Raw genomic sequence first — 12,935 nt, forward strand, 5'->3', positions numbered from 1 at the left:
AGGCCTGGCACGCATATTTTAAAATGAGAGTTGGGAGGTTTAGTGTCTTGGAACACACATGCAGCATAGAAAGAGTCTGCTAAATGACTACTTGCGTAGCAGGAATTTTGCTTTAAAAATGTATAAGACAAATAATTGCTGGATATAGTGCTGCTATAGCAGCACCAATAAGGGGGTAATTATAATGTGTGGGCACATTACAGCACTTGTGGTATTACCAATGTGGTGAAGGCAAGAACTTTACTAAATATGAGTTTACACAGAGAGATTTATCTGACAGCTTATTGAAGCCAAAGCCAGGAATGAATTTGAAAAGAGGAGAAATCTGTCTTTCCTTTATGACCTGATCTGTTTATAGTCTGTTTCTGGCTTTGGCTTCAAATCTTTGGCAGATAATCTGTCAGATAATCTTTCTGTGTGGATGGACCCTTATGCTACGTTTACACAGAACGATTATCGGGCGAATTTTCGCGATAACGATCGAATTCGAACGATAATCGTACGTGTAAACGCGGCGAACGACGATCAATAAATCGTTCATTTTGATCTTTTAACATGTTCTTAAATTGTCGTTCGCAAAAAATTCGCTGATCGTTCCATGTAAACAGTCGTTCACTGATTTTACCTATGTGTGAGAGAGGCTTAAACGATCGCAAAACGAATTTTCTGTACGATATATATCGTTCCATCTAAACGCTGATCGTTATAAAAAAAATCGTTACTTCAAAATCGTTAATCGTATGATCGGGCCAATAATCGCCTTGTGTAAACTTAGCATTACACAGGCCAATTATTGCTAACAAGCATTTATAGGAATGTATAGGCACCTGATGACTGCACAGCGATCAGCCGACAAGCAAGAAAACCCCTGCTGGTCGGCTGCTTGGATCTCCTGTGTGGCCAGTAAAACCATTATCTGCAGCATATTTCCTCTTTAATATTCTCACCCATCAGTGTAACCAATATTCAGTAACTGTGAAAGTAGGTAGCTTTTCACCAGGCACGTTTTATCAACCCCATGTAGCCAAGTGACTGAAGCGATCGCCCTTCTTATTACAAAAATGCCATTAGACAGGTAAGCATTATATAGAACACACCTAAAATGATCAACATGAAGTGGGAATAAAACAAAAAATGAATGTATTAACATAACTTGTAGGATTTATAAACAGTCTTTGGTGTTATGATCAAATAATAAGAGTTAAATCTGGATTAACAATGTTAATGTTAAAATGTTGAAGTTCCAGGGCAAAACACTGTGACTAGTAGTGACACCACTGCTTGGCACAAATGTTTAGCATTACTTGCTTCCATGGGAAAGTCTTTTCTGAGTAAATCCCAGGGCACAGGTTTCTTGTACTACAAGCCGTATCAGCATGTTAGTAGAATGAGCAGTTACTTGGGGAATCGGAGAAACTCCGAAAATGTGGAAACTCTGTGACTTTTCTAACATCAGCAGGCATAATATAGCTTCTAGGTTTTCTGTAGTTATGCCTTTAAAAATGTAACACAAATGTGTTAAACATTAGGTACTGTACAGATTTTAACTAAAAAGTTCCTATCTGCCTTATTTTGCATAAAATAACATTATTTGTACTGTATGCATAGAAGTTATGGCTACGAGTGAATTACTGGATTAGTATAAAGTTCTATCATCCGTTCTGAATTTCACAAGATAGGTGATAACTAGCTGTGGGGCTCTGACCTTTGGGACCCCCTCCGATCATAGGTGATACGTCGCTTAGGGGATTGGAGCATTAGTTAATGTTCTTGGGCACTGTTCCATTCTCTCTAGGGAGCCTCCAAACATCGGCAAGGTCAGCGCTTAGCAATGTCATTAAGTCCCACAGAGATTGAATAGGGTGGTGACCTGCTGCCCCTCTCTTCGCTTGGGCATTGTATACCAGTTCTAGTCATGTTGGCGGGGGGGGGGGGGATAGATCTCCATGTCCTCAGTGACTGGGCAGGCAATCGCTCACCTGGGTTGTAACATTGCTGCTGGAAGAGCAGAGTATGTGACATACCAGAATTCCAGCTGAAAATGACAGCCGGTGGTTCCTGTACCCCCTGCCTGACGTTTTTGAATTCACACAGGACTTCTCCCTTAGGCTATAGTCACACAATGTATTTTTTAGAACAAGAACGGTCGTTGTTTGCAATTAAAACAACGGCCGTTCTTGTCATAGAAAAATGTGTTGCATTGAAGTCAATGCAAACAACGACCGTTTACACAGTGTATTGAACAACGGCCGTTGTTTGGTACGGCCCTGGAAATAATTGACCTGTCGATTTTACTTCCGTACGTTGTACATTAAAATCAATGCAATTTTCAGTGCAACAACGGCCATTGTTGACAGCCGTTGTTCGTACATTGTGTGAACATACAGTAGCCTGTCACCCCCTGTGCCGGGGTGACAGGCTCCCGACCCCCCACTACAGCCCCCTATACTCACCTGATCCCGCCGGGTCCCGCTTCTGGATCTGGTCGGGTCACTGAGATCTCAGCCACTGCAGCCCGGCGCGCGCGCTGAGAGAGGAGTCCAACGCTCATAGAGAATGACGGAGCGCTGGACTCTCCATCATTCTATATGAGCGTTGGACTCCTCTCTCAGCGCGCGCGCCGGGCTGCAGCGGCTGATATCTCCGTGACCCGGCGGGATCAGGTGGGTATAGGAGGGTGACAGGTTCCCTTTGAGGCTCTCCTGTTTTTGGAGGAGTAAAACCCACCCTCTCGCTTTGCTTCTGTTAATATAAACATAAATGGGCCCACTGCATCCACAACTTTAAACTGTTTTTCAAAGTCTGGTCCATCATGTCCTTATGGACTGCCATCTAAAGGAGACTACGTTCAAAGCGATGAGGGCTATAATTATCTGGGATACCTATAAAACTTCTAAGCACTATACAGTCTTCCTTAAATATGCACCTCAGCAGGAGGGAGGTGGTATACTACATCTTTTGCAATATACTCCATTTTTTTTGCCTGTTTTCTATATGAAATACACTGCTATATATTCAGCCCCTAAGTGTCTCACTTACTTAAAAACTGCAGCCGAGGCTTTGTCTCTAAGTCCATTTTTTTTGTTTATTTGTAACCGCAAAAAAAAAAAAAAAAAACCAAAAATCAAATCTGCAGCAGTTCCTGTATGTGGGAATGTACCCTTAGGCTACGTTCACACAGAGCAAAAGGAGCGGATTAAGCAAGGAAATATTTCCGCCTGAAATCAACTGACGCTGAATTCCGAGCAGAATATAAGCAGAATGTAAGCAGAATCCCTGCGTATTCTGCTAGGAAAGTGTTCAGCTCGTAATCAGCTCTTGACAAATTCAGCGCGGAATACTCGAGGAATCCGCGCTGAATCCGCATGCATTCAGCACTGAAATTCAGCGAGTATTTGGTGAGTAAACTAGACTATACCAGAACATATACTAGAATCCTCCTCCCCCCCCTTTTCCCCATTTCCGCGCTGATTCAGCGAGTAATTTCCGCTTGTATTACGCTTGTATTCCGCGCTGAATCCGCGCTGAATCCGCGCTGAAACAGAAAATCAGAGCCCCATTGATTTGTATAGGCTTCCGCTAGCGGAAGAATGAACATGTTCATTCTTCTGGCGGAAAGCGGATTAGTTCAGTGCGGAAATTCCACTGTGTGAACTGCAGAGCAGAATTTCCATTCAACACAATGGAAATGAGCTCTGCACCTATTTTAACGGCTGAAATTTCAGCGCTGATTCAGCGCAGAAATTCAGCTGCTTTTGCTCAGTGGGAACGAGCCCTTATGCTGGCACCAGGTAGCTGCCTCACCGAAAATAAATGATCAGTGGGCTCCAACTCTCCTTGCCAATCAGCTCCCTCCGTATTCTTTACATATGCTTGTTCTCTCACACACCGCACTTTTCACTACTAGGTATAACAGCCGTGTCCCAATTACTTGAAGTACAAGCTTTGGGAAAAGTAAATGCATGTGTCTAGAATGAGAACGTGCTACACATGGTACATGAGTTTGCTATATTTTTAGATGATTATGGTACTTTTTAAGCAATTTTGAGAAGACTAGAACAAAAGTGGCATTTCCTGCAGGCAGTCTCTATTCCAGGTCCTCCTGTTTACATAGCATTTAAATAAAGAAGCACAGGCATCAGAATATACAATAGCTCAAAAATAAAATATTGTTAGAAGGAAACAAGTATTTTTTCCTACAAGTTTATGATCCTTGCTGCTTACTATTACAGGATTTTATTAGCCACATATTTTCCTGTGTCACTGCAATGTGTATATATTTTCCTTTTTGTTTCAGGAATCTGAGTTTGATCCTATGAAGTTTAACAGTGTTATTGAATGTGAGAAACCAAATAATGATTTAAGCAGATTTCGTGGTTACATGTGAGTATTCTTTTTAATAATGTGTAAAATTTTCCATCTATAACACGCTTAATATATTTCTTTTTTTTTTTTTTCTCCCTTCAAAATATTTAAAAAAAATGTTCTTGCCGGACACTGCATGTGTTGTAAAAAAATTTTCTTTGGTATCCAAGCTTTTGTAATCCAGGCATATGGACTCCATGGTGGGTGGTCCCCTGCTCTGGCCTTTCTCCCTTTTATTAGAGTTGAGAGCTGCTGCAAAAAGCGCCGTACATTATGGAAGTCTTGGCATTAGGGTGTATTCCAAAATTCATGTTTGGATGCATGAGATTGATAGCTGCCAGTTGGTTTCAATGTTGGTAACCACTAATAGTGAGAGGAGCACCACATTCCCTTTATTTGTTTTAGTGACATCCAGTTGCTCTGCAATAATCAGATGTTTTGATAGCACATTTTTACGCAGTATTCTTTAAATATTTTGAAAAGTCATATACCCCGAAATGCCATCAGACTGTCTGTGGTAGTGTATAAGTATTTTTACTCTGTTTGCTTTTTCGCAGATTTCCACAGTTGTTTGCATGTTTTTTGCTGTTTGTTTTTTTTTGTTTTTTTTTACAGGTGACACACTTATTTTACATGGGGTTTTGTACTGCTTTCAACTACAATGTGTGAGTCACCCTAAAAGTGGCCATACACCTTCAATATCTGATGACTGACTGATTGTTAAGCCACCAGTTATTTCTCCAGCCAGCCACCCATCCTGCCCATCCACAGGAACATTTGGCACGGCCAAGTGTTTCTTTATTGGGGGGGGGGGGGGGGGGATGTAAGAGTCAGCCAGGGTTCTCTGACTGCTATTTATCTCTCCCTGAACAAGGGGGTTGGGTGGTTATTTTCCACAATGCACAATCTTTATTACCACTGACATAATCTGTCAGTGGTTGTTAGGGAGAGCCCCGTAAACTCGCCTTAAGGTGTTAAAGGACCTTAAGGAACAACTGATTGTTGTAGCCATGCAGGAAATATTAGAAAAAGCGGTGTTTCAAATTATTAAAAAAATATTTTGGCTATGATTTCTAGGAAAGTAAGAGAAAGTCAACCATATATTACCTGTAAAAATTGATCAAGGTCAACCAAATTAGGCAGATTTTCTATAGAGTTTCCTCACTCTTACTAGAGCTAGTCATAATGCTCTTATGTTTAGTTCCCTCCCTTTGAAGGTGCACATGTGAATTCTGTCAGCTGGATGATCTCTCGACTTCTGTTTGGGCACAGACAATGGGTCTTATCTGGCTTACTGGAGAAGGGATAGGTTCCTAATAATGTGCCCCACCCAGTCCAAGAGACATCATATGTTTCATGTACTGGGTCCAGATGTTGTACAGATTGTCCTGAGAAATATCTCCTCTAAAGCAACTGCATGGGGTGGGGTGTGTGATATGTTTGTATTTACACCCACCATCCACAAGTATAGCAATACTAGTTCTGGGAAAAGTGTTTTTGGATATGCATAAAATCAAGATTGAACTTTGGATGGTTGTTTCAATAGGGATTAGAAGTGTAAAAAACACGACCCATAACAAATTAATTAATACCATCTGAATGGCAGCTTATGTGTAGTTATTGTGCATTTAGAAGGCTTAAATTGTGAACGTTTCATCAGCTAATGCTTGATAAACATCCTTATAGAAGGACTAGTAGTATGCTTTCATAAAGCAGAGGAATATTCAGTTGTTCTCACAAATAGTCTCTGGGAATTTCACAACTATGTTTAAAGGGGGGTGGATTTATACAGTGTGAAACAGTGAAGATGACAATCTTGCCATGTGTTTTTATTTATTACAGTATATTGTAATGTTTACTTGGGGCAATCCTTAATGGAACTAATCTGTCACCAATACTTTACAGTTCTCGAATCTAAAACTGAATGTGTATACTGATGTCTGCAGCTACATAGCTCGGCCATATCATTCTGCGCCCATCTTGTTCTACTATTTCCATAATTTGAATAGTATTAATAATGCACTAATCATTACCTTTTTGGTAGTGCATTAATACTCATTTCCCTTATCTCTAGTAGTACCATGTTAAAGGAGACCTGTCACCCCCCCCCCCCCCCCGTGCCGGGGTGACAGGCTCCTGACCCCCCGTTACAGCCCCCTATACTCACCTGATCCCGCCGGGTCCCGCTTTTGGATCCAGTCGGGTCACGGAGAAATCAGCTCCCGAAGCCCGGCGCGTGCACTCACAGGAGAGTCTGATGCCCATAGAGAATGACGGAGCATCGGACTCCCCATTCATTCTCTATGAGCGTCAGACTCTCCTGTCAGCGCGCGCGCCGGGCTTCGGGAGCTGATATCTCCGTGACCCGACCGGATCCAAAAGCGGGACCCGGTGGGATCAGGTGAGTATAGGGGGCTGAAACGGGGGGTCGGGAGCCTGTCACCCCGGCACGGGGGTGATAGGTCCTCTTTAAGGTGTCCATACAGTTTCAATAACTGTCTAACCACTGCTAGACTGGTTTAGTGAAGCGACCTCACGTCAGACCCTTATTTCTGAGAGTCTGGAAGCAACATGTTTTGCCTTCTAAAGTATAAAGTGTATAGGCAATGTATAGGATTTCTTGTACTTTGTGCTGTACAGTTTTAACATAAACTGACTTTTTTTTTTTTTTTTTTTTTGCAGTGTCCATAAAAATGCAAAGAAATCTGGTCTTTACAAGGAGAATATCCTGTTACGTGGGTGTACTCTTAGAAATACAGAAGTTGTTTCTGGAATAGTGGTCTATGCAGGTACTTATTTTATCCTTTTATTCTATTCATTCCTTCATTCATGTACACGGTCAACAAATATTAGGACCTTTTTCTACTTGGCGGTGTCGGCAGTGTGTAGCTCACAAAATCATGTGTTTTGTGACCTGCCTTTTTGGATATGTAAGATTTTGCTGTCATGGGTAAATAGGGCGATTTTTATCAGAGTTGCTATTAGGGGGATGTGGCCTTTCGGGCAAAGGTTGGCAGTGTATTTGAAAGTTAGTTTGTTAGCTGTTTGCATGCTGTTGTGGTGAAAGTGCATCACAGGTGGACAAATGGGCCCCATTGCAAATGAGCAACGGGAAAAATGCTGAGCACCATGTGTCATATGGGGTGAGTAGTATCTAGGTGCCTGAGGGTGGACACACATGCTATAGTGGAGCAGCTCACCGCCAGAATAAACCAGGGGGCTGCCAGATGTGTCTAAATAAAAAGTTTAGCTAGCTCTTCTATTTATTGGGGTCTTAAGACTGATGGTCATTGTACTTATGTTGCATCGGCAGAAAAGCCTGCAATTCTCACAGTAGTTTTGGAATTGGACTCCAGCTCATTGGCGAAGGGTTGACTTATCTGATGATTTCTCCAGCTGCTGTGTGTACTGCACATGGTAGTTACTCTGGATATAAGCTGGTGGTCATAAAAATATGACTGTTTTTTCTTTTCCATTTGCCGCTAGTTAGAGGGGTTTTCCTGGTCTAACATATTTTTGTCAGGGAGCATGGATTGGTGGGGCTACTTATTCTTCTCCTTCCAAACAGTCCAGGCTGCCACTGTTTTGGTGGAGGTTTCCACATGACTTCAGTAAGTGCCACCAAAAGTGCACATGGCCACTGACTCTTCACAGTATACAGTGATGTCACCATTGCACGTCTCTAACAAACAGTGGTGGGGCTGGACTGAGAGGATCTGGGCGCTGAGTATACATTGTTTGTTTTCCTCTTACTATTCCTGTCCCCTGTCCGGTTTTAAAGCCTGGAAAACCCTTTTTTAAAATGCACATCTGTTAAATATTGAGACCCGAGATAAAATACTTTTAATATTACTTTTGTTATGCTTTAAAAAAAAAAAAAAAAAAAAATATATATATATATATATATATATATATATATATATATATAATATAATATAATATAATATAATTATACACATTTTGATTGTGTGTTATGTTTTCTTTTCCCCCTTTGTGTAGGCCATGAGACTAAAGCATTGTTAAACAACAACGGACCTCGCTATAAACGTAGTAAGCTTGAAAGACAGATGAATACAGATGTGTTCTGGTGTGTTCTTATACTCCTAGTTATGTGCCTACTTTCAGCCATTGGTAAGAATTGCTCTTCACAGAGTACTTTTTTTAATTGCTTTCCATGCAGCTGCTTTTTTATGGTCATCATAGTCTGTCTTCACTTTTTATTTGATTATTTTATGTATTTGCTGTGTTTTGGTTGGTGAACAACAGCAGCATGTACAGTGTCCTCTTCATCTTTTACCAGAGACAGCTCTACACAGTTTGAAGGGGCTTTGGTATTGCAGCTTTCTGCGGCTCAGTCCTGTTTAAGTGAATTGGACTTCCATAACAAGAGACAGATACAGTGCTAAACTTTTGGAATTGCACTATGCATTTGTCATGTAGGTTTTTCTGAGGACGCATCACATGCGGACAGAAACACGGTGTAGTTTGTAACATACAGAATACAGATATACAACGCTGTGTGATATATTTTCTTAGTATTACTGGAATAAGAATATTCAACAAATGATTGATCAAAGTTACTGAATGTAGAATTTGTCAGGATATCCAATACATTTTGTTATAATGGCCATCTGTGACACATTTTGGTAAAATTTGACACTCATCACCATTAATGAGAATATGCAGCCATGCTCACACAGCAGATTTTACCATCCGCAGTGCATTCCCAATATCTATGCCAAGTTTTTGGACAGGAATTAACAGCAGGGCTAATCTGCTTCCAGGTTACCTGGCACAGATTCAACATGAGAGGAAAACCCCTGTGTGCCCCCCCCCCTCCAAATCCAGAGTTCAGATTAGCTTTAGATTACATTTTAACTACAATACAGATTCCTGTAGAAAACAACGGAATGGTTTCATGCAGTGTTCATGCACGTTCCAAATCAAATTCCTTGTGAAGAAAACACTTGAACATGGCGTCACCCTTTGATAGAGCAATCAAACTGTGGTTTATTTATCACTGTTTACTACTGAGTTCTTTGTAAGCAAGACACGTCTCCTATAGGAATTTCTTTGATTGTTTTTGTTATTATTGTTGCACCAGATCTACATTTCTGTATTAGTCATGTTGTGTCGCTTGCCATGCTTCAATGCATATATGACTTTGGAAACACAAGCTGCCATTCATAGAGGTATTGACTCAACCATGACTCATAGATTTTGAAATGAAAATATTAATGTAACTTCTAGGAAAATGCAATGTATATGAATTCAGAAAAATCTTCCTATTTATTAAAATATCTTAAGAGTTTGTTCTGGGCGATACAATCTTAAGTTATTTATCTAAGAATAACTATCTCTGTATCACTGTTCTGAACAACAAGCTCTTGTGAGCTATTATTGTCGTGTACATATGTTGCCTGGCATTACTCATGGTCCTGACCATGTCTGTGCAAGTATTTTATAGCTCAAATAATTAGTGCAGCTTTGGTTTTTACACCTTGTCCTGACATGTTTCGCCATTCAGGTATCACATCACATTATTTTGTTGGTTTTTATACCTTTTAACCTGCCTTTATGATTAGAGTACAATATTTCACTTTTTTATGTTTATAACTAAAGAGAACCTGTCACTAGTTACCACTGACTGACTATGATATGGCTAACTGAATGGCTGTAATTTTGGTTGGGAGCCATGAACTAAGTCGTTGGGGTGCTCTGCTGGTCCTAAAGAACAGGTCTATTTCTAAATGCCAAGAGTCTTTTTACGCGGCCCAGTATAGGGCTGTGCAAGGACACACAATGAGCGACAATCAGCGAGAATAGGATTTGCTTGCATTGTCTTTTCTAGGTTAATTAACAATGAATTGCAATTCCCGCTCATCGCCCGCACGTCTCCTGTTAAGCAGAGAATGTGCAGGTGATAATGATGCATTTTATTCATGGTCAAAAGATGTGATCAGACGATGAGCGGGAGTTCCCCCCACATCGGCTCATCTTTCACATAGGCCGATTATCAACTAAATGAGCGTATCTAGGAACGCTCTTTCCCAATCGGCCCATGTAAAAGGGCCTTAATAGAGAGTTGTTGGTTACACTTGGGGACTGCCCCATTTGCATCCTGGGTAACAACTAAAGCTGAGTGAATGTACAGTAGAAATTAAGCAAAACTTTTCATTCCTATTGCGATTCTGCTCACCAGGCTGCGGGCTGCTCCGCTCCCTGCCGCTCTTCCCCGGGTGCTGGAAAAAGATGGATCCAATTCTGGGAAACTGGGAGAAGTTTCCCAGGACTGGATCCATCTTTTCCCAGCTTTAGTGTGGAGCAGCACGGAGCGGAGCACACTTCAAAGCCTACAGCAGGATGAGCGGAATGCAGATAGAAATGAAGTGATTTGCTTTTCTCTAGTTACAAATGTGGTTACTGTGGAATAGTGCAGCAATTCAGGATAAATCCTAGATTGTTTTAGTAGGGAAAAACAGTGACTGATTCCCTTTTAAAGGGGTAGTGCGGCGCTAAACAATTATTCACTAAATAACACACATTACAAAGTTATACAACTTTGTAACGTATGTTATGTTAGTGAATGGCCCCCTTCCCAGTGTTTCCCCCCCCCCCCCCCCCACCCACACCAGACCCGGAAGTGTAGTGTTCTATACATACCTACCTCTAGCCGACCCCCGTACGCCATCTTGTGCCATGTCGTCATCGGATTGACTGCCAAACCGATCCGACCGTCCCTAGTGCCAGCCGCCCTCTGCCGAGTCATCAGTTGCTCAGTCGCGATTGGCTGAGCATAACTGTGCTCAGCCAATCGCGGCTGAGCAGCTGATGACGCGTCAGAGGGCGGCCGGCACTAGGGACGGTCGGAGCGGTTCATCTGGCCGTGCAAAGATTACGTCATGGCACAAGATGGCGGACGGGGGTCGGCTAGAGGCAGGTATGTGAATAAATGTGAATAATTGTTTAGCGCCTCACTCCCCTTTAAGTCTCTCACAGTTCTTTCAACTCACAATCTACTACTTCTTTTAAATGAGCTTTCAGTAAGGTAATTCTGTCTAATTACCTGTTCCATTATATACCAAGGACCGGGCAAAGAGTAGGTGTAACATGGGTGGCATAAGCCAAGGTAAATCTATAGCTTAAATCCTAACTTAATAAGCTAATGTACATTTGTAATGGTGCATTTACGCAGAGAGATTTATCTGACAGATCTTTAAAGCCAAAGCCAGGAACAGACTATTAACAGAGAACAGGTCATAAAGGAAAGACTGAGATTTCTCCTCTTGTAAAATCTATTTCTGGCTTTTGGCTTAAAAAAATCTGTCAGATAAATCTGTGTAAACGCACCATTAGGTTCTACAACTATCTAAAATTGATGATTTTTTTTTTTTTTTTTTGCCATACCTTTCCAAAACAAACAACAGTATATAACATTTGCATGTTATAACAATAACACTATTTGTTCTCCCCCCTTAGGTCATGCACTCTGGGTATGGCAGTATGGAGACAAGAGACCAGTGTTTGATGTCCTTGGTAGTGATGGGAACTATGTGAAGCCGCTACTTTCTGCAGTATATTTATTTTTTACCATGATCATTGTTTTACAGGTAACTATTCACCTTTTACCATCCATAGTGCGCTAGACTAAAAGAAAAGCTTTTTGCTCACAGATTGTGTTTTTGTTTTTTTGTTTTTTGCTGTTAATCTTTGACGAATTTTATGCACTTTTTTTCCTTTACTTTTTTTTACTCTTGCACTTAGCTAAAAGGTCATCATGTATTACATACCGGTCATATCCAAAGTTTCCTGTCAGTCTACTGGCTGTAGCATGGCATCTGCCATCATTGATTAGACAGACACACTGCTAATGGCTGTCTCATAGCAGGTGGTAGTACAATTAGCAGGATGTTAGTCCATTAGCATATGCCAAGTTGAGAATTTCACCCCTTGACAAGATAGAAGTAGGCTGTATCCACCTGCACCACACATGTTGTTGCAGAATAGTTAATACCGTGCGAGCAGTATAGAGCACATTTTGGAAGAAATAGAAATTTATCTAAATACATAAAATCTAGTCTTTTTGCTGGCCAAAATATGAAAAGAAACTAATGCACTCAGGCTCTAAACTTTTAAACCCCTTCATGTCAGCCATAGAGCTATACAACGTATAATTTCATTCAACATTCATTTAATGAAATTGTAGGTTGCTTTAATTACTATGGAATCCCGGCCGGAGAGTATACTCTGGAATCCCGGCCAGAGAGTATATACTCTGTATATACTCCGGCCAGGATTCCTTGCGGCCCCATCGAAAACTGACATGTCATTCATTGAATAGTGGCCGCACAAGACTGACAGACCAGACAATGTAAAGTTCACTTACATGTTATGGGTAATTGGCATGCGGGGACACCCAAATGCGCCCGCATGCCACTCAAAAAGAAATGCAGTACCGGCCGGGATGAACTTCACTGACACCTGCCGTTCTGTGACACGCCCTTGTCACAAAACGGCCAGTTTCATGCATAGTGTGAACCTAACCATATGCTGTACGTTCCAACTTTCAA

The 12,935-nt window shown here is 41.3% G+C and overlaps 1 protein-coding gene across 1 annotated transcript in view; it reads left to right on the plus strand.

Annotated features, from left to right (window-relative positions):
• The window catches only part of ATP10A (ATPase phospholipid transporting 10A (putative)), an 89,006-nt gene that overhangs the window by 42,434 nt on the left and 33,637 nt on the right, over window positions 1–12,935 (plus strand). The window contains exons 3-6 of the mRNA XM_069970847.1: window positions 4,298–4,383; window positions 7,048–7,154; window positions 8,365–8,496; window positions 11,845–11,975. Coding sequence (XP_069826948.1) covers window positions 4,298–4,383; window positions 7,048–7,154; window positions 8,365–8,496; window positions 11,845–11,975 — 456 coding nt within the window. The remainder of the gene's footprint in view (window positions 1–4,297; window positions 4,384–7,047; window positions 7,155–8,364; window positions 8,497–11,844; window positions 11,976–12,935) is intronic.

Source organism: Dendropsophus ebraccatus, chromosome 5, assembly GCF_027789765.1.
Source record: "Dendropsophus ebraccatus isolate aDenEbr1 chromosome 5, aDenEbr1.pat, whole genome shotgun sequence".
Lineage (NCBI taxonomy): Eukaryota > Metazoa > Chordata > Amphibia > Anura > Hylidae > Dendropsophus > Dendropsophus ebraccatus.